Source organism: Castor canadensis, chromosome 11, assembly GCF_047511655.1.
Source record: "Castor canadensis chromosome 11, mCasCan1.hap1v2, whole genome shotgun sequence".
Taxonomy (NCBI): domain Eukaryota; kingdom Metazoa; phylum Chordata; class Mammalia; order Rodentia; family Castoridae; genus Castor; species Castor canadensis.
In genome coordinates this window covers 52,183,843-52,207,221 of record NC_133396.1, presented here as the reverse complement: position 1 = coordinate 52,207,221, position 23,379 = coordinate 52,183,843, and the positions used below count along the sequence as shown (strand labels likewise).

General features: G+C 38.2%; 2 protein-coding genes across 43 annotated transcripts in view; one reads left to right on the top strand and one right to left on the bottom strand.

Annotated features, from left to right (window-relative positions):
- Positions 1 to 9,954, top strand: part of Ncor1 (nuclear receptor corepressor 1) — a 156,657-nt gene extending 146,703 nt beyond the window's left edge. For 21 of the 22 annotated variants that reach the window (XM_074046740.1, XM_074046747.1, XM_074046739.1 and 18 more), the window contains 5 exons: positions 952 to 1,094; positions 5,339 to 5,392; positions 6,066 to 6,299; positions 7,526 to 7,705; positions 8,905 to 9,954. In XM_074046740.1, the coding sequence (XP_073902841.1) occupies positions 952 to 1,094; positions 5,339 to 5,392; positions 6,066 to 6,299; positions 7,526 to 7,705; positions 8,905 to 9,092 (799 nt within the window). In that variant the 3' untranslated portion in view covers positions 9,093 to 9,954. The remainder of the gene's footprint in view (positions 1 to 951; positions 1,095 to 5,338; positions 5,393 to 6,065; positions 6,300 to 7,525; positions 7,706 to 8,904) is intronic. The other variant, XM_074046741.1, reaches the window with a different exon arrangement.
- Ttc19 (tetratricopeptide repeat domain 19) overlaps positions 1,551 to 23,379 on the bottom strand; it is a 32,337-nt gene continuing 10,508 nt past the window's right edge. For 2 of the 21 annotated variants that reach the window (XM_074046756.1, XM_074046761.1), the window contains 6 exons: positions 15,223 to 15,377; positions 13,932 to 14,094; positions 13,166 to 13,233; positions 12,662 to 12,698; positions 11,054 to 11,140; positions 1,551 to 2,371 (listed from right to left, as the gene is read on the bottom strand). In XM_074046756.1, coding sequence (XP_073902857.1) covers positions 2,307 to 2,371; positions 11,054 to 11,140; positions 12,662 to 12,698; positions 13,166 to 13,233; positions 13,932 to 14,094; positions 15,223 to 15,377 — 575 coding nt within the window. In that variant the 3' untranslated portion in view covers positions 1,551 to 2,306. The other 19 variants (XM_074046760.1, XR_012438729.1, XR_012438728.1 and 16 more) reach the window with 19 other exon arrangements.

Here is a 23,379-nt window from a genome sequence, read left to right as displayed (position 1 = left end):
CCAAGACTGAGAGGCAAATACATGATTTTCCTCTGTGGTCAGACAGATAGAAAAAGGGAATAGTTTGGTTTTAAACCAAGGTCCCACTCCAGGCTGTTGGTGTATTTCTTAGCATGTGCTGTTGTTTATATTCATAGATAATGAGATAGATGTTGGTACCTTCAATAAAATGAGTTAGGAAATTTATTTTTGGGGGAAGAGAATGAGGTTAAATTTCATTACACATTTACATGTTTGCATGACCTCAGTTTTCTATCACCTTCATTGTCTTTCTGGGCAGGTAGCAAGTATTCTTATGTTTGAATGGTGAATAAATTCATATGACAGATTGTTATCATTTCTGGGGCTCTAGCTATACCTTTGGGGGCCCTCTTAGGAAAACTATTTATTAAAAATGTGTTAGTATAGGAAGCTACCAGTGAAATATAAAATCCTTTGCATTAAACTTACCTGTCTTGAAATGACTGTAACAGTCAGTTTATTTCAGCACTACAGCTATTCTGTTTATGCTGAACTGTAAATTTCTTAGGTATAAGCTCTTGCTATTCTATAGGCAAGTGTGCTATTACAACTTTAGTATGTTTAAAAATAATTCTGTGAGTACCATAGTTCCCAGTTCATGTAATAATTATAGTTTATGTTGTTAAGCACAGAGCATCATGGTAAGCTGTTTTGAGTTTTCCCATTCATTTCTTAAGAATCCATGCTCTAGATTATCTCCATTTTAATCCTAATTTTAAAATTTCATTTTTGAGAGGTATAGCACTTGACTATGTCCTTAGGAGTGATGCACTAACTTTCTGTGGTCGCATTGTTTCTTAGGGTTATAACCACAAACACAGGATGGGGAGGCAGTAGTTTTCCAAGTATGCTGTGGCTATTATCATCAATAGAACTGTTCGCAGGGTTAGCAGTACAAGATTATAATAGACTGAACTGTGTTCCTAACAGGAATGATTCTCGCTCACCAGGGAGTATAAGCTACTTGCCTTCATTCTTCACCAAGCTTGAAAACACATCACCCATGGTGAAATCAAAGAAGCAAGAGATTTTTCGTAAGTTGAACTCCTCTGGTGGAGGTGACTCTGATATGGGTAAGTGGGATTTCTTTCACGAACTCCAAATAAAGCATACGTTAACAATGTTATCTCCAGTGTTGCCTCTCCTGTACTCCTTGAGTTTTCAGGCTTTTACAGGGCCTCTGTCCAACACATCTGAACCTGAAATGTCCACCTGTTCATGAAAACTTACCTAGAAAGTAGGAACTTGCTCCTTTCTGAAGCCTTCCATTTTCTCTGGGAACTAATGCTGGGTCTAGGGCACTTTTTTCTGTGGTGGGGCTGGACTAGGCTGGCTGTGATTTTGGTTTTGTTGTGTTTTTTTTAACCTACTGATCTTTATCTATTTGGGCCATCTGTACATTGACATCTCTTCAGATATTTGAAGACAAGTCCTTCATGAGTCTCATCCCTCCGTAAACATCCACCCCCCACCGTTTCACCAGCTATTCCTCATGTCCTTGTTTTCATACCCTACTAACTCAGTTGCTATCCACCAAAAAGCATTTTATTTAGCTTAGCTTTTCAATAGGTTCTGAGTTATAAGTAGTGATATGATGTGTCCTAAATTTGGCATTATTACTGCAGCCTAACATTGTCTCAGCATTTTTGCTGGTAATCCCAACACTTGTTATAGTGTGCTAAGTATGAATGCAGATGTCAAGATCTCTTCATGGCCACTCTGAAACCATACCTCTCCCCGATTCTGTTTGGGAATCACTAGTTTCAGGTTTAGGACAAGGTAATTTGTGATTGCTCCATTCCACCTACATTTTCTGTCTGGATCTCATTTAAGTCATTCAGCATTTATATGCATCTATGATAAACTTGGCCATCTGAAAAATGTAAATAATGGTAACAAGAGGTAATTAGCACTTATGTGCTAGGCACTATCCTAGTATTGTAAATATTCTATTCATTTAATCCTCCCAATAACCCTATACACGACATATAATTATCTCCATTTTGTAGGTGAGGAAACTGAAACTCAGAGAGGCTTAATAACTGACGCAGGTTATGTAACTAGTAAGTAATGGGCTTTGGCTCAAACCCAGGCCTTCCAACTCAAGTCTGTGCTTCCAGTGATGTCTGACTGACTGCTAACAGTTCTTTGCTCACAGCATTCTTACGGATTATTGATAAATATCCAATCAAGATGTGTGGCAGAACCTTTCCTTGGGCTGATGTGCATGCGTTCATCAGAACTCTGTTGTACTGTTTACTCAGCATGCTGCCTTTACTTGTCCATCAGTTACATCCAGTGATAGAGAACCAAGACAGACTTCCATGTGCTTTGTTTCTGTCTCCTGACCCTGTCAAAAGAAAGGAAATTGTGGGTTTGAACTGTGAACTGCCAGCTAGACACATGGCTGGATCTCTGCCACTTTATGATTAGTGGTTGTCTGAGCCCAGTATCACTTAGTGCGGTGAACTTATCCTAGCTCTTAATTAATTACTAAGTTTTTCTAAGTGTCAAAGGTAAATATTTTAGAATGCCTACTACTAGAAATGCTATCAGGCTCACAGATACTCTTCCTTTAAAATAAGTATTATTATACTTTTCTACTTCTAATTTCAACTTCTATTTCTGTTTTTTCAGTGTCACCAGCATAAACATGGTGCCCTTATTTTCAAATTCTCTGAGCCGGGAGACATACGAGCTCAGAGCAGCCAGTTGTGTGTGGGGAAGACTCATCCTCTCTAGTCTTTGCCTTTCCCTTGTGACAGAAATTCTTGACTGGCAACTGCCATATATGAGTTGAAGCAAGCTACTTTTTCTCTTCTGACCCCATTTTTTACATTGTCCTTGGTAGCAGCTCTCACTGTTTCAACAATCATTTATTAGAATATTATGTTGACAGATGTTTTTAAATATATGATAAAAGTATATTCGTGTCTTAAGGCAGACACTAACAATTTCTTTAGATAGAGTCTAAGTTTTTTTTCTTTTTTGCTAGGACTGGGGTTTGTTTCTTTTGTTGTTGTTGTTTTAATTGTAAGAGTGCTGGTTGTAGTAAGGGGCATTTGGCTTATGGGACTTACGGTCACCATTCAGTCCTTACTGGGAAACAACTAAGAAGTCAAAGCCACCAAAAGAGCTTTGCTTCAACTCAGTGTTTTGGGGTTTTTTTGTTTGGTTGGTTTTGGCGGTAATGGGGTTTGAACTCAGGGCCTCATATTTGCTAGGCAGGCACTTTACCACTTGGGCCACTCCTCCAACCTTCCAACCTTCCATCCCTCCATTCAGTTCTTCCACCAAAACCAGCAATAAAACCTTAACACTTTACAGCTATATTTGATCTCTTTGAAGCTTCTGTCATAGCTAACCACCTTGCCAATTTACTTTTTCCAGAAATAATGTCTTTGCATCTGTCAGATGCTGTATTTTCCTGGTTTATTTTATTTTTGGGCAGTACTGGGGTTTTGAACTCCTTCAACTTTTTTTTGCTTGTTATTTTTGGATAGGGCCTTGCATTTTTGCCTAGACCAGCCTCAAACTGCAGTCCTCCTACCTATGCCACGCACATAGCAGGGTTTACAGATGTGAACCACCATACCTGACTTGTTTGAGATGGAGGTCTCACTTACGTTTTGCCCAGGCTGGTCTCCAACTGTGCTCTTCCTGATCTCTGCCTCCTAAATAGCTAGGATTATAGGAGTGCACCTTCTCTACTTCTTTGGCCATTTCTTTCTCCCTAGAAGCACAATTTTTTTTTTTTTTTGCTTTGCCCTTGTTTTCTGCAGGACTCTGAGCCCCTTTCTTATTATGCAGTAGAACCTGAGTCATTTCACCCACTCTGGGGTTTAAACTGTAAACTTCATCTTGAAAACCCCCAAATTTATACCTGGAATTATTTTATATCTTACTGGCTCCATAAATATCCATAACTGAATTCACATGCTACTTTTGCACACAGAAGTCCCTGCTCATTCCCTACTAGTTAACTCTATTCTACTCTCCACTCCTTGGCCACCTCTGTCATGTCTGCCCCCTGAACAGCTTTCACAAATACGCCTCTATTGCCCCTCCTTGATGAGCAGTGAGCACAGGGGTCCTCAAACTTCAACGTACACTATAGTAACTGGAGTGCTTATGAAGTGTGAATTACAGAAGCCCGGGAATGTAAAAAATTGGTATTTGTAACCAAAGTTACCCAGGTGACTCTGATTTGTATAGCCTCAGAGTACCTCACTGAACTGTAAACTCTGGAAGTAAAGGAAGGTACGTATTCTGAGTATATATCTAAGTATTATTATTGGTTGAACTACACAAAATTCTGTTTACCTGAGTACTTTTTGTCAACCAATAATGTTTTTTGATCAACTAATGGCTCAGTAAATATTTATCAAATGGATGCATGAGTTCTATTCCACAAACACTGTGGTAAGTACAAGGCTGTGTTATTTCAGGTTTAGTTTATTCACTGTGTTACCTGGCCCATAAATAAGAAGACTTGTCATTGTCTTCTCTAGTCATTGTTCTGGATCTTTCTAGAGATTTTTCCCATGTCAGCTTCACGGTGCCCCATCAGGAAAGTTACTTTTTAGGCACTCACCCTCTTTCATCTCACAGGTGTGATCTTTTCTTAGGTTAAGAGTCAGTCCTCCTGCATTCTCATCTCTGGAACATATGCTTAGCCACCCACTTATTTCCGGCATGATAGAGATGCCATTTATGTCTCCCACCTCCTTTCCTTTCTGATACAGAATGCTTTATAGGTGGTTCCCATGTTTCCTGCCATTTTCAAACTGTGCAAGTTACAGATTGTGCAGTTACCAGGAATGAAAATATCAACAGGCCAGGATCTCATCTTATCCAGGGAAGTGTCCTAAGAATGTAAGAAGAGTTTCCAGTTAGCCATTGTAGGAAGTTATTTCCAAGCTTCCACTGAGGTGCTTTCCCCTGAAACTAATCTCAGGCCACCTGAAAAACCCGTGAGTACTTTCGGGGGTCATCCTAAGAGTCCAAGGGTGGTTCTTTACTAAGAAGCCTGGACTCGTCTCTGTTCTGAGAATGACTTTTTCCTGCTTGCTTTTTCTAAAAATGGTGCAACCTTTCATCCCTCTTGTGAGTTCTATTATTCCTATTGTGCATTTCCTACCTCACCTGATTTATTGTCTCCCCAAAAGAAAATGCTGCATTCATTTCATCTCCACATAATAGATGGAAAATAAAGGTTGAGATCATGGAAAATAAAAAGATTACTTTTATTGTAGGATTTTTTTGAGACTTTATGAGTATCTCATCTCAATTAACTTAAATGTTTATTTAAAAACAGCAGCTGCTCAACCAGGAACTGAGATCTTCAATCTGCCAGCAGTTACTACATCAGGTGAGATTCAAAATACATTTTTTACCAATATGAATTTGGTAGAGTAGTAGTCAACCCAGAAAATAAGTGCATTCCAAGGGACTGCTCTGGCATGCAGAAGTGAGTAATTTACTCAGAGAGTCAGTAGCACAGAATGGAATTCAGGTTCAGCAATATTGTTGAAAACATAAGTAAGCAAAGGGGCCAGGTACACTAGTTCACTTCTGCAATCCCAGCTATTCAGGAGGACTGCAGTTCAAGGACACCCCAGGCAAAAAGTGAGACCCTTTCCCCCCTCCCCCATCCTAACCAATAAGCTGTGTGTGCTGGTACTTGCCTATCACCTCAGTACACAGGAGGTGTAAATAATAGGATCACGGTCCAGGACTGCCTGAACAAAAACGCGAGACCTTATTCAAAAAAAGTAACTTAAAGCAAAAGGGGCTGAGGCCCTGAGTTCAAACCCCAGCACCCCTCTTCCCCAGAAGAATAATTTAACAGTTAATGAGTCACAGAAGTGGGGGTGGCTGATTCACCAGGGACACATATTTCCTGGCATCATTGGTGTATGAAGAGGGCTTCTGTATGGGCCCTCACTGGTCTCCCTTGCTACTTCTGGAGTACTGGGCGTATTCAGTGGGCTGGAGGGCCAGGCTGGATGTCGTCTGTTTATATGCACTGCACTCTCTTCCAGGCTCAGTTAGCTCTAGAAGCCATTCTTTTGCTGATCCTGCCAGTAATCTGGGTCTGGAAGACATTATCAGGAAGGCCCTCATGGGAAACTTTGATGACAAAGTTGAAGATCATGGAGTTGTCATACCCCAACCTGTGGGAGTATTGCCACAGGTAGTGCCTGGTAGTGCCAGCACCTCAGTTGTGACCAGCAGTGAGACACGGAGAGATGATGGGGACCCATCACCCCATTCGGGTAAAGCTTTCATTTTAGCATTCTTCTGCCTTTCCCAAGAAATAGCTGATTTGATTGCCAAGTTCCAGTACATTACTGAGAGATTTCACTTTGTATGGGCTCAGAGTCACCTCTGTAATTTTAAAACACTTTAGCCTGCCCAGACATTATAGTAGCATGAGCAAAAATGGGGAGGCTAAGGTATGGAGGATCATAAGTCAAGGCCAGCTGGGGGAAATAGTTTGCAAGACCCCATCTTCAAAATAGAGCAAAATGGACTGGAGGTGTGGCTCAAGCAGTAGAGCACAAGCTCTGCAAGGGTGAAGCCCTAGGTTCAAACCTTAGTCTCACCAAAAAAAATTCTGTTGTTTACCTTGTGACGTTTTTATTTGCATTTAGTTCTTACCTGTACATTGTAATGGCAATACAAGTATTTCATATTTTTAATAAGGTAACTTGTAATAAAAATGATAGGCTTTGTATAATTGTAAACTACAGGAAATAGGGAAAAAAGCAGCAAATAAACACAATCCTTGATATCACAGCACTCAGAAAGCTAGTGCTACTGTGAAGCATCATTCCAGACAGATAAAAGTTAGTGGGGTCGTCATTTACATAATTAAAGCCAATTAGCTTCATTGATACTAATCTTTGAAGAACTGACATATCTCATACTTTTTAAAAGACTACCTGAAGGTCATCAATATTTCAGTTTTAGTTTAGGCTTATTTTCCTATTAACTTTAAGCAAAAGATAGGAGAAATGATGTGACAACCTGAGCTCTGAGGTCTTAAATGTTTTGTTGTAGAGTCCATTCATAGGTGTCTTACTCCTGTGTACTAATTAGAGCCTGAGAGAAAAAAATAAGGCCACTAAGACTTTCCCCAGACATGCTGCTTTCTTTAAGGGATATGCTAACTTAAATTGGAGGGCAGAGTAGATGATTGAAGGAAAAATTTTAATTTTGTTAACTTACAATCTTTAGCACAGCTTCTATACTCTTAAGGCCAGTAAAGCAGCTTTGATGTTTCAAAACTTTCATTTCCTTGGACACCACATTTTTAAGGTTATGTAACAAAGATGTGCCACCCTCTTTTTTGTTTTGCTTGCTACAGGTGAAATTCTTTTTTTCTTTTAAATATTATTCTTAATTAACTAGGATATGGATTCTTTTATCAGAATGTTAAGTTGAGGACTTAAATACTGTGTATCAGTAATTAATAATTTAACTTGAATTTCATTTTTAGGAGGAGTTTGCAAACCAAAGTTGATCAACAAATCAAACAGCAGGAAATCTAAATCTCCTATTCCTGGGCAAGGCTACTTAGGAAGTGAACGGCCCTCTTCAGTCTCCTCTGTACATTCAGAAGGGGATTATCACAGGCAGACACCAGGGTGGGCCTGGGAAGATAGGCCTTCTTCAACAGGTGAGGAGCCTTGTTTAATCAATAGAAAATGAGATTTAAATCAATCTGTATTGATGTTTTGCTATTTCTTCTTTTAACTATATTCCCATTTCTGTACCATTAAGAGGTTCCACTTTTTAGAGCAGAAATTGAATACATATAACCTCAAAGGTAATAATGCGAGGTGTGATTACCATAAACAACGGGAAAGCTATGAAAAAAAGTCTCAGTCATTTCCCTTCCTTCTATGTTATGCTTGTTGGCAACCAGCATTTGCTGCTTGTAAAGCAAGTAAGTCTAAAACTTCACTTCTTTTTGAGGTACCTCCTAAGGTGACTTACCTTTAGCCTTTTATATAGACATTCTTTTTTTAAAAAATGACATCATCTGTCTTATCTATAAATTCACATCTAAAAACAATACTCAAGGATGTTCCTTAATGTTTTTCCACTGTCTTTTTTCAGTTTCTTAGTCATAACTATGACAATGACCATATCTAAAAAGGAAGACTCTCTACTTGAGACACTCTACCAGCCCCCCAGACTTTTTTTTTTTTTTTCAATAAAACTAGGTATTTGCTATGGATTTCAGCATTTCAGACTTACATGCTGTCCTTTTCCTTAAGCATTTAATGCACACATAGATCATTCTGAAACATGCCCTCTTCAACACATAAAATTTTCATATATACCACCAGTATTTACCTCATAAAATGTGAAGTTGTCTGTTTGTTTAAAAAACAGCCTATGCCACTATTGCTGCTTCTTAATTATCTTTTAGGGAAGGAATTTTTATTATGTGTGAGATTACTTATTTGATGAAATGGTACCATTTGTGGTTTTCGTCTCTTAATTTGTAGAAGGCGTTGTAGAGAAAATGCTTCCCACTTCTAAATCTACCTAGTGAGATTCTGTAGATAACACATATCTTGCTGCCCCTCAGCCTTTTTGCGATTCCTGGGTATTTGTCCCCTTCTGAGAATTAATTTCTCTTGAGAGTCAAAGTTCTTGGTATAACCAGTCTCTCAATTACAGCTTCATACTCAAGTTCCACTTGGATTCTGATACGTCCACCCCTGGGCTTAGCAATTTGCTCATATTATTTTTTCTTTTTAGACTCTCAAGCCCCCCATTTTAGAATTATTCCGTCGTAAAAGGTTGGATTGGATGCAAAAGCAAGTATGCTCATGACACTTTTTTTTTTTTTTTTTTTTTGGTCAGGCTCCACTCAGTTTCCTTATAACCCCCTAACCATGCGGATGCTCAGCAGTACACCACCAACCCCAATTGCATGTGCTCCATCTGCTGTGAACCAAGCGACTCCTCACCAACAGAACCGGATTTGGGAGCGGGAGCCTGCTCCACTCCTTTCTGCCCAGTATGAGACACTGTCTGATAGCGATGACTAAACTGCACAGAGAAGGGAGCAGGAGCTCTATTTTATTTTTAATTGCAGGTCAAAAACCTGCCCTCCTATACTTGTGCCCGGAGACTTCTCAGGAGAGCCAGGGCCTCGGATGATGAAGAAATGATGGAAATTCATTTGGGAAGCCAAATGGGAAAAAAAACAAACTGTTTGATACAGGCAATTCAGTGAATAATAATAGTTGAGGGTTGAAATGTAGAGTTTTTAAAAAGTGGACGATTCCTGTTCTTACATCTGTTTGTAAAGAAAAGCATAATGTCTAAATGTTTAAATCACCCTTCTGTAAATAGATGACCTTTTTGCAGTGTATCCCCTTGCTGTAGTTATCTGCTGTACTTACGTTCAAATCAGCGCATCAATGTTGGGGGTAATTTTTAAAAATCTTTTTGTCTATCATCTTTTTAACCCTAGCCTTCTAAACAACCTCATACAGCCCAATTACAAAATATTGGCTGTCACGGGCATTGTACTTTTATCTGATTTTTGTTCCTTTAAATTTAGCTTCCCAGTGATGTTTAAAATCTTGTGAAATGTTTAGATTTTTAACACAGACCCTGTCATAAAATCTGGACATTAGGGTCAAAAGTTAGGAGCAACAAAATTCTGCCATATTGTGAATTTCCAGTGCAGGCTTTAATTTTTTTTTTAAGTAGCACTGAAAAGATATTACTGCATGGGTATGTTACAGTTCAGTTTTTAAAGTTTTAAAGGCTTATTTGAGGCATACCTCACTGTGTTATGCACACTGGTAATTTAACCATGCCCCTAAGTATTCCTTTTCTTCTGCATTTGATGCAGCCCAACAAAGCTTTTGTTTTGAAATAAATTTGACTACCCTGTCCATAGCTATAGTAGATTTGTGATTTAAGGCTTTTATCTCAGGACTCAAAGGAAAAACTTACATACATATAATGATCTGTGTAGTTGTCTCAGTCTTTTAGACTTGCCTTGTGCTACATCCTGAACAAACCTCATGGTAACACAACAGTCCTTTTTGCTTCCTTAAGACAAGAGTTTATTGATGAATGTTATTTTAAGGATTCTCAAGGTGCAAATAGTTTAGAAGACTGAATTGTAAATATGGTACTGAAGGGTCAGGGCTTTATCCTTCATTAAGAATTGCTTGTTAAATTTTTCCATACAACCTAATAACAGCATTTAAGTGTGTGCATTATGGGAGGATGCTTAAGGGTTTGGGAAGAATGGCACCGATACCTGGAAAGGGGAGGAAAAGAGGTCTCTCAGGATAATGAATATTAGCACTTTACAGCCTTTCAGGTAGAGCTAAACTTTTAAACAAAAGTACACAAACCTTCTATGAAAACAGCTCTAAGATTAACCACTCTTGACTGAGACACAACTCCCTCCCCTCACACCTGGAGCCCTGGTGTTTAATCCTTGTTACTGCACAGACTCTGTACTTTGCACATACAATTCTGTAAGTGACAAAGACAAGCCATAGCCTGTTTGGAGCCAAAGCCTTCTCCCATCACTTTTCCACTCTTGAACACATGAGGTCCTCAACATAAACTGTAGATCAAACTTAGTGGTCACAATTCTATGACTTGGAAGGTTGGTACCTTTACATGAATGAAAAAGTGACTAAAAGTTGTAACTGTTTTCTGCTGAAGGTTTTTCAGGGTACTGGCAATATTCTAGAGAACTTCTTAACAGTAATGTATATTGCCATCTGACCCAAAAAGAGATCATTAGAATATTAAGCAATTCTAAGTTAGGTTAGTTTCTGAGAACAAGTCCAGTCAGAGCCTAACATGTTATTCTTGCAGTACCACTTGAAGATCCCAGGGTTGGCTGCTGCTACTAACCACTCACTTCCTCACCACTGAACATGTGTGCTTTACTACCATTCCCTGAAGAAGAGATTAAAAAGCTATATCATTTCTTAGTTCAAAACAGTGAAGTCAGAATTCTCATATGGCTTACCTAAGGAGCAAACCTGCTGAGAGGGATAGATGTGCACCTTACCAGGGCCAGCACAGCAGAGAGTGGGTGATGACTCGCTGAAGTTAGCTGTAGAACAAGGCATAGTGTTCTTTGCAGGTCAAGATTCTGTGTTTTGACTACATCCTTAATGCATAATTTTTTAGCATCCAGAACTAAATTAAGGTCTTCCAATACTGTTCATAAGAAGTATTCTGACAGCCAATTTTCCAGCGCATGTTAACTGTTGGAAATTTCATAATGCTTTAATTTTGGTATGCTGAGGGACTATTCTGAATACACTCATGCCCTGAAAACACCAGTGACATAATTCAGTTCAAAACTTTACACTATTTTAAACAATTCACATTTAAATTTTTCAGTAAAGGAGATCAGTTTTTCTATTTCCTACATTGTTTTAAAGCAGTGCAAATGAACTTTAATGAGAATGCCCCACATGAAGAGACTACCTTTTCTGAAAACTAATGGGACCATAAGCTGAATCACTATGGAGGATTAAGAATTCTTAAATAAAACCTAGAGTGAAAAAATTTTCAGTAACCCTTGCACTTGTGAAAGGTAAAAAGTCTCAAAACAGAAGGTGAGTGCTTGGCATTAATTTTTTTTTTTAAATCAAAACTGGATTGCACTGAAAACCTCCTCTCTCACAGGCAGTCTTACTGGAAATAGCTGGGTGGTAAATAATAGATGAGCTTAGAGAGAAAGTGGGAAAAAAATTCACATCTGCAAAATACGAAATTCTAGTTACAGTTTAAGACCTTGGGATTTCTAGGACTTTATTCTTCAGGTTATTTTTCTGTGAAAAACTCAGATTACTGAAATACATACAATATAGTTTATATAGTCTCTAGTTTATTATGTGAAGATTCCTTGAATACTTACACATGAACCAAAAATACCAGTTTATTGGTCCCACTCATACCCAGTCCCCCACAGGCGTGTCACATCAGTATTCCCTCAGGGAATCCCTTCAAAAACTCTAGGCACATGGCTATCGGTAAGGCTGCTGAGGTGTCCTGTATTTACATACTTGGAGGCAGTGTGACACAGCTTTCAACACAGCAGTCTCCTCATTTTAAGTCATCCCACTGAGACACCTTCTCCCACAAATCTTACCACCTGAAGATGAAGACACTAAAGTCACAAAGTCAGGACTAACTAGGATCCAGGTCAGTAGTTCACTCTACCAGCAGCACACATTAGTGTTACTAGTTTTTAAATCTACACTTGTAGGGCCCTATTGTGGGTCAGAAGGTCTGGGGTACAATTCAGGTATATCTTACATCTCATTAAGAGGGGCTCAGATAACTCAGCTGTGTGATTTTCATAGCAAAGGAAGTTGAGTGCTCAGCACTAATAAGAGGTTTACATCATTCTTTCCCCTGCTGTCACTTGTAATAGTTAACATATCATCAGACACAGTTCACTTTTATTTACAATCAGATGAATACTAAACTTTCAGGTGCCTATTCTCTATTTCAGAAGTTCATGCTGGCTGCTGGTGGCCAACTTAGGTATCCCTTTTCCTCCTTTAATGTATTAAACCCCACACTGTGTTTCATGAAATAGAGTATAAGAGAGAGAACTCACCAAAATTCCCCTGTGCCATGACACATGTAGCTCTGGTCTGCCAGATATTGACAAAAATAAAAGAAGAGAGGGCAGCAAATCAGTAGACCAAAATCTTACAGAAGAGATGCCCGGCATAATGACCACACCCATACCACAAGGGAAAACTGGCCCATCTCAATCTATAATTATACTCAGACGAGCATGGACAGTCCCTAACCACATTAAAATGGGAAGCATCAGTCCTTAAAGTCATAATCAGTAGAGGGGAAGAGGTGTATCTCCTTGAAAAATAAAAGTGGCAGTGTATACAACTTGTCCTTTACCAAGGCTAAGTTGAAGAAACCTGAATATCAATGACAAAGGATTTAAACCATTGATTTGGGTGCCAGAAACTGGATTAACAGCTATTCCTTTGGGTTACTCCCTACAACAAAATAAATTTAGAGCTTGATAAAATTAAGTCAAAGGTCTACTTTTTCTTGACAGCTCAGCCAATTCTTCCCTGATGTGCTGTACAGAAACCTCATCTTTTTTCAGCTCTGCTTGCTTCAGTGCTTCCTGGTAGATCTCTTTTGCTTGTGTATATCGTTCTAAAATAACCCAGAGAAAAGGGAGAAGAAAACATGTGTTTTCAAAGTGACTCTGAAGAGAAAGCACTAAGAAGGATACAGATCTAATTTACTATGTGCTTAATGAGTTATAGGAGGGTTCCACCTCATTTCATCCCTCTCTAATGACCTGGCTTAGAGAAGCTAGAACTTGGCTTAAGTGCAAAACTCCAAGACACTGAGTGCTGTGACCTTTTCTGGGTACTCCGGGGTCCTCATTTGATTGGCCAAGGATTTCACAACGGTGCTCCTTGTAATAAGAGACCTTTCACCCCAGGTTTTAAAATTACAGGTGAAGCCCTAAGCAGTATGGCACAGTGTGTTAACACTCAAATACCTGTGAAACTGATAATCTCTATCATTACCAGCTTCACCAACACACTGAGAAATTAATTGTGAACACACTTAGGGATCTACAAAGCACTGCAGAAAACAAGGTACTATCATTGCAAAGTATTCTCTGACTTCATATGGTTCAACAGACTAGTGTAGAAATACGGAAGTTATGTGAATTGAGTACTTCAGCCTAACATACATGCTGCTTCTGCCCGTATTTAACCAGCCTTTTAACTTAGGGGTGTGTTTATTATCTCTTGCCCTCTCTAAACACCATTTCACAAATTTATAAATGCTGTGACATCCCTTCCAAAAGCAAGCCGGTCAAGTCCACTGCTACCCACCTCTGTGTATCAGAATCGCAGCTAGATTACTGAGCACCATGTGCAGCTCGGGATGATTTATCTCTCTTGCCAGATCTGATGCCCTCTGCATATAAATGTAGGCTTCATCAAAGTGGCCCTGTGCATCCAACGTAGTAGCCAGGTCACTCATTAGCACAATGGTCTACAGATAAAAGAAACAGCTTTTTCTTTACAGATATGCCAATGTGGAATGTTAATCTGGAGTTTGTTAAACTGCAAACATACACAAGATTTCATCTTTCCTAGCCTTCCACAAGAGGTCACTATACTAGTTCAACCCTATGGCAAACAATATAAACCCAGAGACAGCAATACGAGAAGCACCAAGTAAAGCAACAGCAAAAGCTACAGTGTGATCCCACTGAAAGTTCAGCAATTTTGAGGAGACCATCTCCTATGGCTTGACTGCCTTTGCAGCCTTACTGTATAACGTTCCTGCTGGAGCCTCATCGAAAAAAGAGTACAGGATCTGCTTAGGGAAGATTCCTATAAAGGGTTTTAAGATTCTGACACTAAGAGATAAGCTTCAATACCTTGTTCCCCACTGAGTCTGTTTTAAGCCCTGATTCTAGTACTTGGGATATGAATGCCAGGCTTGCCTTCTTACTATTTATTCCTCAATGACACTTCATAAAGGTACTCTGTAGTAAGTCCCAAATCTCCTTCCCAAACATTCAACGTTCAGTCCAGTTAAAATTTCTCATGTTGGGTGTTTCAAACATTCATAGACAAAGCAATCCACTCCTTCAAAGAATTTACTTTGAAGTAAAGCAACACAGATGGTTTCAGTTCAGTTCAGAAAGCTGTAATAGTGGTGGCTTAAAAGTGTTGGGTTTTTTGTTTTTTTTAAATAAAGTCTCCTTCACTTCCCCCTTAATTGTGGAGGAAAGGATACACATGTATTAATTTATTTTTTATAAGATTCTAATGGAGCTTCTGCAGACTCCACTCTGAAACACCAAGCTGAATACTCTGAAACCATGGAAACACAGGGTGTCTGGTTAAAACTGCCTTGAAGAAAGGCCTGTCTACTGTGCAAACTGTGACTCAAAAAGTTCTGGGCAGACCCAGTGACTGATCAGAATCTTGTATCTTCCTTGAGATAAGTAGTTGGGGGTCAGGGGACTGAGGGTAAGAAAGTGAGTGAAGTGAGGGTACAAACACTCCACACAGCTCCACAAGCTAGGAACATCTGCTGACTCTGTTGCCAATGAGTGTAACACTTCACACACAACATTTCTGAAGACTGTTTTATGTTTTCCTTCTTTACCTGTGGGTGTCTTTCTCCTTGTATTTCTTGAGAAATCTGCAGGGCCCTTTCATACATCCTTTGTGCCTGGGATGACTGCTTGGAGAACAGCAGGTAGCGTGCACAGGCATCTAAGCACATGCCCAGAAGGAGGTGTGTGTTGGCTTTCTCTTCAACTAAGAAGGAAATAAAGAGCATTGTAGAGATATGACAAGTACGTTATTAGAAGGTGAGGCAGAGTTAACCAAACTACCTCATCATTTTGATTACCAAGACCCACAAAGATTTTAACAGTATGGAACCCACTGAATGCTTTAAGTCACTTAGATACACTCTTATCCTTGCAGTGCAAGGAGACCTTTTAGGTGAATTAACATTCAATTAAATGACATGCCAAACTGGCTGCAATCATGGAACTTTCCCCCACATTTTAAGCAGATTAAGAATCTATAGATCAATTTAAATGTGGAATATTTTAAATTTGAAACTGGTAATATTCAGTAGAAAGAGATAAAGATGAACCCAAAGTAAAATGATTAATAACAAAATGTCTAGGTCCATGAAAAGTCTTTAAGGTATATTTAAAAAAAAAAAAAAGACCAATGAAATTGTAAGAAACCAAAGAACACTGAAAATTCTGAAATGGCTGAAATGGAAAGTTTTCAAATAATAATAAAGGCTGATATGATACAGCACCTTTCAACACATTACAGAATCAATCACACAATATCTGAAAAGCACCATGTTTATGACACCTAATGCCACACAACTAGAGAATACTGTTTTAGAATACAGTAACCAATATCAACATGCACAAGGAAAGACTGCTGTGAACTGACCGAAATAATGAAGGAAAGGTAAGGAGCAAGATTAAATGGAGGCTCTGCAAACAACTCAGCAGCAAGTAAACACTTCATAAGGACTAGAAATAGATAGGCTCAGGTAATTTTATGTAGCAAAACCATGACACCCCTCTGAAGATGACCAGCAAAACTACCATTTCCTTCCATAGCTTCATGGTTTTCAAGAAAATTTACAAATTCTTTGAATTTACAGAATTTAAAGAATAACCCTAGGACCAAATCAAATTAGAAGTGGTTTTAAAGACTGCCTTACAAATTTACTTCCAAAGAAATAAAATTTTTGTAAGTAAAATTTATGGATAACTATAAACCATATTTTAAAAAACCAAGACCACATCTAAATACCACACGTAAAGATAGTTTCTCTACTAAAACAGTATCACCTGGCACAGCACTCTTTGTAAAAAGCCAAACAAAAACAAATTCAAGTGGCAGTTCGATATTAACAATATCATGAGATAAATGAATATACAATGAAGGCAGTAAAAAATGAAAATGATATAAATCTCTAGGCCAAAGTACAAACAAGTCCTTGCAAATCTGTAACAAATTTGAGGAGATTTAGAATATAGCACAGATGCCAAATTCACATTCTGAGAACATGATAGGGTCTCAAGAACTACGTGCCCGTGCTGGTTTTGAACTGTGATTCTCCTGATCTCTGTCTCCCAAGTAGCTAGGATTACAGGCCACTAGCACCTGGTTGTTGTTCTGTTTTTTTGAGACAGGGTCTCACTATATAGCTCAGGCTAGCCTCAAACTCCCTTTGTAGCCCAGTCTAGCATTGACCTCACTTTTACTCCAAATATAAACAAGTGATAATCTTGAATATACTAAGGACATCAGAAAGCAGCATGTATTCCAGGAATCCAAGAATGGTTCAGTATACACAGTGCATCAGCATACGGAATTCCTTTACACAATACAAACCAAAAAGGAATCTGGTAAAGTACTGTAACCATTATATATGTACACATTTATAAAAACAGGAATACAGATGCCCCATTAGTAAGAGTTCTATAGTTTAGGAAAACCTGAGCACAGACTTCTAAAAACACACACACACACACACACACACGATTTTTTAATGGAGAAGGAAAGGAGGATCTAACCTACAGTTTTTAGTTCCTATAACATGACATATTCAGGAATCCATCTGCTTCAAAATACTAGAAATGTTAGATAAAAAATACCAAGCATCTTTTTACATGCATGGTGAGCTCCCAAAGACCAGAAAATAGCAGTGAAAATTAGCTAAAACCAGAAGTGGAAAGCATGTAAGCTGATACAGCAAAAGCCCTGTTTGTGTTGGGCATGTGGGGTGGCCTGAGTGTCTCTGTGCTCCAAGAATCTATGCCATGAAATGAATAACCAGCTCTGAAATCCCTGCAGAAAACATATTCCCTGTATACATATTCCCTCATAAACATCTATACAACACTATCGTCTCTGAACATATTGCCAGCATACTAGAGAATATTTATTATGCGCCTTTCTTCCATTTAGAAATGTAGCTCCCAAATGCAGTGGTTCTATTTATCTATAACTGCTGCTCAGTACCTAGTGGAGCAGCCAGCATGTAAAAGGCTCTCAGTATTTTCTCAATGAATGGTTCAATGCATGAACAAACAGAATAAAAAAACATGGGTACGGAACTGAATATGTAAAAAGATATAATGACTGAAAATTAATTGTAATTACAGAATTAAACATTAGCATCCCATGAATCTATGAAAACTCAATAAAGAGAAGTGATTAGAAATTAGAAATAGATGGACTAACAAACAGGCCTGGGCAGTTGCTGTGGAGACGGGGTTGTCCTTATTTCATGCCATATTAAAAACTAAACTCTATAGACTCATGAATGAGGCAAGACAGCCAGGCGCCAGTGGCTCAAGCCTGTAATCCTAGCTGCTCAGAAGGCAGAGATTAGGAGAATGGAAGTTTGAAGCCAGCCTGGGCAAACAGTTGTCAAGACCTTATCTCAACAATACCCAACACAAAACAGGGCTGGAGGAGTGGCTCAAGTGGTAGAGCACCTACCTACCAAGCATGAGGCCCTGAGTTCAAACCCCAGTACCATCAAAAAACAAAAAAGTGAGTCAAGAAGAGCTAGAGACAAGTCTAGAGCCAGAACTCAAGATGGTCAGGCTGCCTACAGTATCAAGGAAAGCCAGTGATTATTGTAAGAACCAATTGAGATCAACACGTTATTTTCATGTGGTCACTGCTGGCCTCTTTTGATGGAGGGACTTTTGAACTTGAACTATTCCTCCCAAAAGAACACCCAATGACAGCACATAAAATACATTTCATAATCAAAATGTACTATCCTAATATAGAGAGAGACACACCAGGAAGATGTTTATAGACATCTGAAAGATTAAGTGTCCCCAGCACTGCAGATCCATACAGTTATATGGATCCAAGGGTTTAAAACTGATGACTCATTAATAAAATGATGTAGCAGAGAACATCAGTGAAGCCTAAGCCCTAGAGAGGAGACCATGGACTAGGCTACATGCTATAAATAATATTTAAATCAACCCAATCATCAAGTGTGCATCACTTCTGTTCTGTCAAGATTCCTTCCCTTTTTTGCTTGTATTTAATGGGCAGTCTCAGAAACATCACAGACACCTTTAGCCCTTCGGTGATTAGTGAATCTTTGTTTTTTTCCTGATTTACTGTTACAAAGCATGCACAAAAGGTAAAAGTATCACCTGGATTGTTGTGACACACTGTTTTTACTAATTTTCCCCATCATGGTTTAAGTACAGATCTGTGAATGAAGGTAGTCAGGGTTGGCTGCATGGATATGAGTGTTTTTATTTTAGGGGGTAGGAGGTTAGTTTTAATTTTAAGGGCTCCTTTCTTCCTGTTCTTTCTTATTTTTTTGACAGGGTCAATCTGTGGCTCAGATTGGTCTCAATTCCTGGCCCTCCCACCTTAGCCCTCCCAATGCTTAGGACTACAGGCTCATGCCATCACACCCAACTCCTTTCTCCCCTTTTCATGATGACATAATGGCACTGGTTAAAACCAGCCAACCAGTTGTTTAGCATAGGGTCTCACATTTATGCCCAGGCCACAGTCCTCCAATTTATGCTTCCTGCATAGCTGGGATGGCAGGCACACACCACCACACCCAAATTTCATTTACTGAGATGGGGGTCTAACTTTTTGCATGGGCTGCCCTTGAACTATGATCCTCCTGATCTCCACATCCCAAGTAGCTAGGATTACTGGTGCCTAAATCTTATGTTTCAATTTTTTTTTTTGTAATTCTAAAAATAAACTCTAGGTCAATTAAATACTAAATATAAGAAAAGCCAAATAGTTAGAGAATATCTGTCTGGCTCTAGAAGAGTAGGAAATTTTTATCAAAACACAGCACAAACTATAAAGAAAAACTTCAAAAGGTTCTATTAACACCCAAAATTTTGTCTCTGTATGTCAAGTGCTCTAAAATGAAAAGACAAGCCATAAAAAGAGCTACGTAACCCACAAAAACATAAGATACTCAAATATATAAAGAACTCTTACAAGTCATTAGTCATAATAAAATTTTGTCTAAACTTAGTGAGACCCTATCTCAAAAAATAAAAACAAAGGGATCGCGGATCACTCGGGACATGGCTTGGGTGGTAGAGCACCTGCCCAGCAAGCACAAGGCCCTGCATTTAATTCCCAGTACCACAAATAAAATAACAACAGACAAATCAGTAAGGGTATAAAACTTGTGAACAACACTTACTATAAACTAACTCTGACATATATAGAACATTCCACCCAACAAGAGAACACACCATTTGTCTCAAATGCACATGCAATATTCTCTAGGATGAATCATGTAGGAGGCCATAAAACAAGTCTCAATAAATTTAAAAGGACAGAAATCCTACAATGCACATTGTCTAACCACAATGGAATGAAATACAGTAACAGAAGGAAATTTGAGGAATTCAAAAATATTTAGAAAACAATCAACTAATTAATTCTGTCAATTATCCAAAGGGCCAAAAAAAAAAAAATCACAAGAAAAATTAGAAAATAATGTGATGTATGAAAATGAAAAGACAACATGCCAAAATTTGTGATATACACATAAAGCTTACAAGGCCTACATTAGAAAAGAAGAAACATCTTGAAGCATCCTACATCAATAACCCAATTTTTCACCTAAGAAACTAAAAAAAAGAGCAAAATAAGCCCAACACAATAGGAATGACATAATAAAGATTACAGTGGAAATAAGTGAAGCAGAAAACAATACAGAACTGCTACAGTTACTTTCAACCACCAGGGGAGCATGAGGAGAAGGCCAATACAGTGAGATAACTGAGGAAGGAAGGGAAAGAATCTGATCCTTCATGATTTCAGTGAACTACAAATTACCAACTCAATCACCTGCTCCATCACTGAAATGCCATTTACATGCAATAATGTATCCTCACTGTTTAACCTAACTGACACTTTCTGCTACTGCTTGTAATAAAGGTATGCTAATTTACTCAGAAGGGAATTTCCCCAGTCATTTATAAATATAATGCAAATGTGAAATTTCATCTCAAAGTACTTTAGGGACTCAACAAAATGATTTTAAAATTCAAATGAAAAATATTTAAATCCACTTGAAAATTGAGAATGGGAAGAAATTTTACGAAAGCAGTAAGTGTGATCTGTATTACTATGTAACTCAAATTTATAAACCATATAATTTAAACGATTACTGCTGTAAGTCTCATCAGATGAGTAAGTCAGAATAGAAAACCCTAAAAACACCCATAAGGTTCTTAATGATGATTACCTTTAAGAAAGTAGTTATCAAGCCAGGCACGGTGGCACACACCTGCGATTCCAGTACTTGGGAGGCTGAGGCAGGAGGATCACAAGGTTCAGGCCAGCCTGGGCTACATAGTGAGACCCACCTCAAAAACAGAACAAAACAAAATACTGATCAATGCCACAATGAATTCCAGATAAACTTAAATAGTTAAATATTAAAACTACTGATAAATTTAACAAAGGAAAAACAAAAGTTAAACTTAGAAGGATGGGTGAATATTCATCTGACTTTAACGTTAGCTTTCTAAGCATTAAACTCCAAGAAGAAGGATTTTTGACTTGTCTGCTTCTATCTGAATTCTAGAACAATACCTGGCACAAAATAGCTACTCAGTATTTATTAAAAATCAATAAAAGAAAATAAAATAAACAAAAGTGAATTCAGATCTAATTCCAAGAAGATTAAGTCTTATGCAAGTCATAATTATACCCTAAACTGGACTGGAAGTATGGCTCACAAGTGAGTGGTCCTGAGTTATTTTAAAAAAAAAAAAAAGCCCTACATATTGTGTGAGTAATTTATGTGTTAATAAGAAACATGTAAAACTAAATGATACTGTCTTAAGGGTTACAGAGGTAAAAACTAAAGAGAAAGATGAATGCTGGAGATAAGATTTAAGAGAACAGCATCTCAGAAAGGAAAATGGTACTAGGACCAGGCACACATGGCTTCTAAGAACTGCTTATGTGGCATCACTGCTGTTCTCACAATTTTTTAAACTGTACAAATGTTATTTTCACATTCTGCTTTTGTTTAAAAAAAAACAATTAACCATTCCATAATTACAAATAAGGGGAGGAAACCTACAGGTTAATGTCCTTACAAAAAATAACCAATAACTTGAAAGGCAGAGATCAGGAGGATCGCAGTTTGAAGCCAGACCAGGCAAACAGTTCATGAGCGCTCATTTCAGTCAATGGCTGGGGACAGTGGTGCGAGCCTGCCATCTCCAGCTCCATGGAAAAGCACAAATAGGAAGACTGTGATCTAAGCTGGCCTGGGCATAAAGAGACACCCTATCTCAAAAATAGCCAGCACAAAAAGGGCTAGCAGAATGACTCAAGTGACAGAGTGCGTGCCTAGCAAGCACAAGGGCCTGAGTTCAAACCCCAGTACCGCCAAAAAAAAAAAAAAAAATTATAAGCCTCACTGCTTATCAAAAAAAAAATGCATCATTGTATCATGAAGCTGATATAGGTTATGAAAATCAATGAGCCTCAGGAAGAAGGAACACAAAGCCTTACCACAATAAAAACTAATAATTAACACTTAGCAACCACTAAGATGGCTAAACTCCTAAAGATCTGCTGAGAACATTATTCTTAATCTCAGATTAGAGATGAAAAGCACACAGAGATTAACTAATTTGACCAAGTCACAAAGTATAATAAACAGAAAACATAAATCAACATAGGCCTTTTCAAGTATAATTTGGCAACATTCATCAATGACCTTAAAGTGTGTTTTTTTGTTTTGTTTTGTTTTGTTTTTAATGATAGGGTCTCATAATGCAGCCTAGGCAGGCCTCAAACTTGTGATCCTCCTGTCTCAGTCTCCCAAAGTGCTGGGATTATAGGGATGATCCTTCACATCCAGCTAAAATGTACTAGTTTTGATCCAGGAAGTTTAGTGTTAAGAATGTACTCTGGGGAGAGGTTTTTTTTTTTTTTTTTTGTCTTTTCTTTTTTGGTGCTGGGATTGAACCCAGGGCCTCACGCATGCTAGGCAAGCGCTGTACCGCCAAGCTACATCCCAGCCCAAGAATGTACTCTGAAGAAACAGATTTAGACACTACCTTGATGTCCACTTACAGAAGACCAAACTATGATGTAGATATATACCATTCTGGACTGAACACATGCATTTATCTTCACACCATCCCAAAATACCACTATAGTCAAAGCTAAGAGATGAAAAAGATATCAAGTTATCAGGATAATAAATGCAAAGTATAATCAAGGGAAATGAGGGATAGCAAAAAATTGTGGAGATGCCAAGTAGAAAAAAATAGTAGTAAGTGACTAAACACACGATAGTAAGATGAAAACAGAATGCCCAAGGAGAGACATGCCAATGAGAGGCCAACATGTTCTTGGCACAGCAAGTAACACTACTTACATATTCATAATGTAGACAGACACATTAAAAACTGTGCTCAATCCTCACTCTTCTGTAAGTCAATAGCTTCTAAAAATAATCAATCAAGAGACAGCAATTTTATGCTTTTAGAAAAGTGAAAGTAAATACCAGAAAGGTTGAAATTGAAAAAAGATGGAGTGATGAAGTGTAGAAAGGACATGCTATTTTAAGTCTTGTAATATTGACTTTTTATACTATATACATAATAGAAATTAAGTTTAAAGAGAAAAATATAAATTTTTAGTAGAAAATTACAGAATATGCAGAAAAATACAAATAAAATATAGATCCCCTATATACTGACAAACCAGAGAAAATCATCATCTA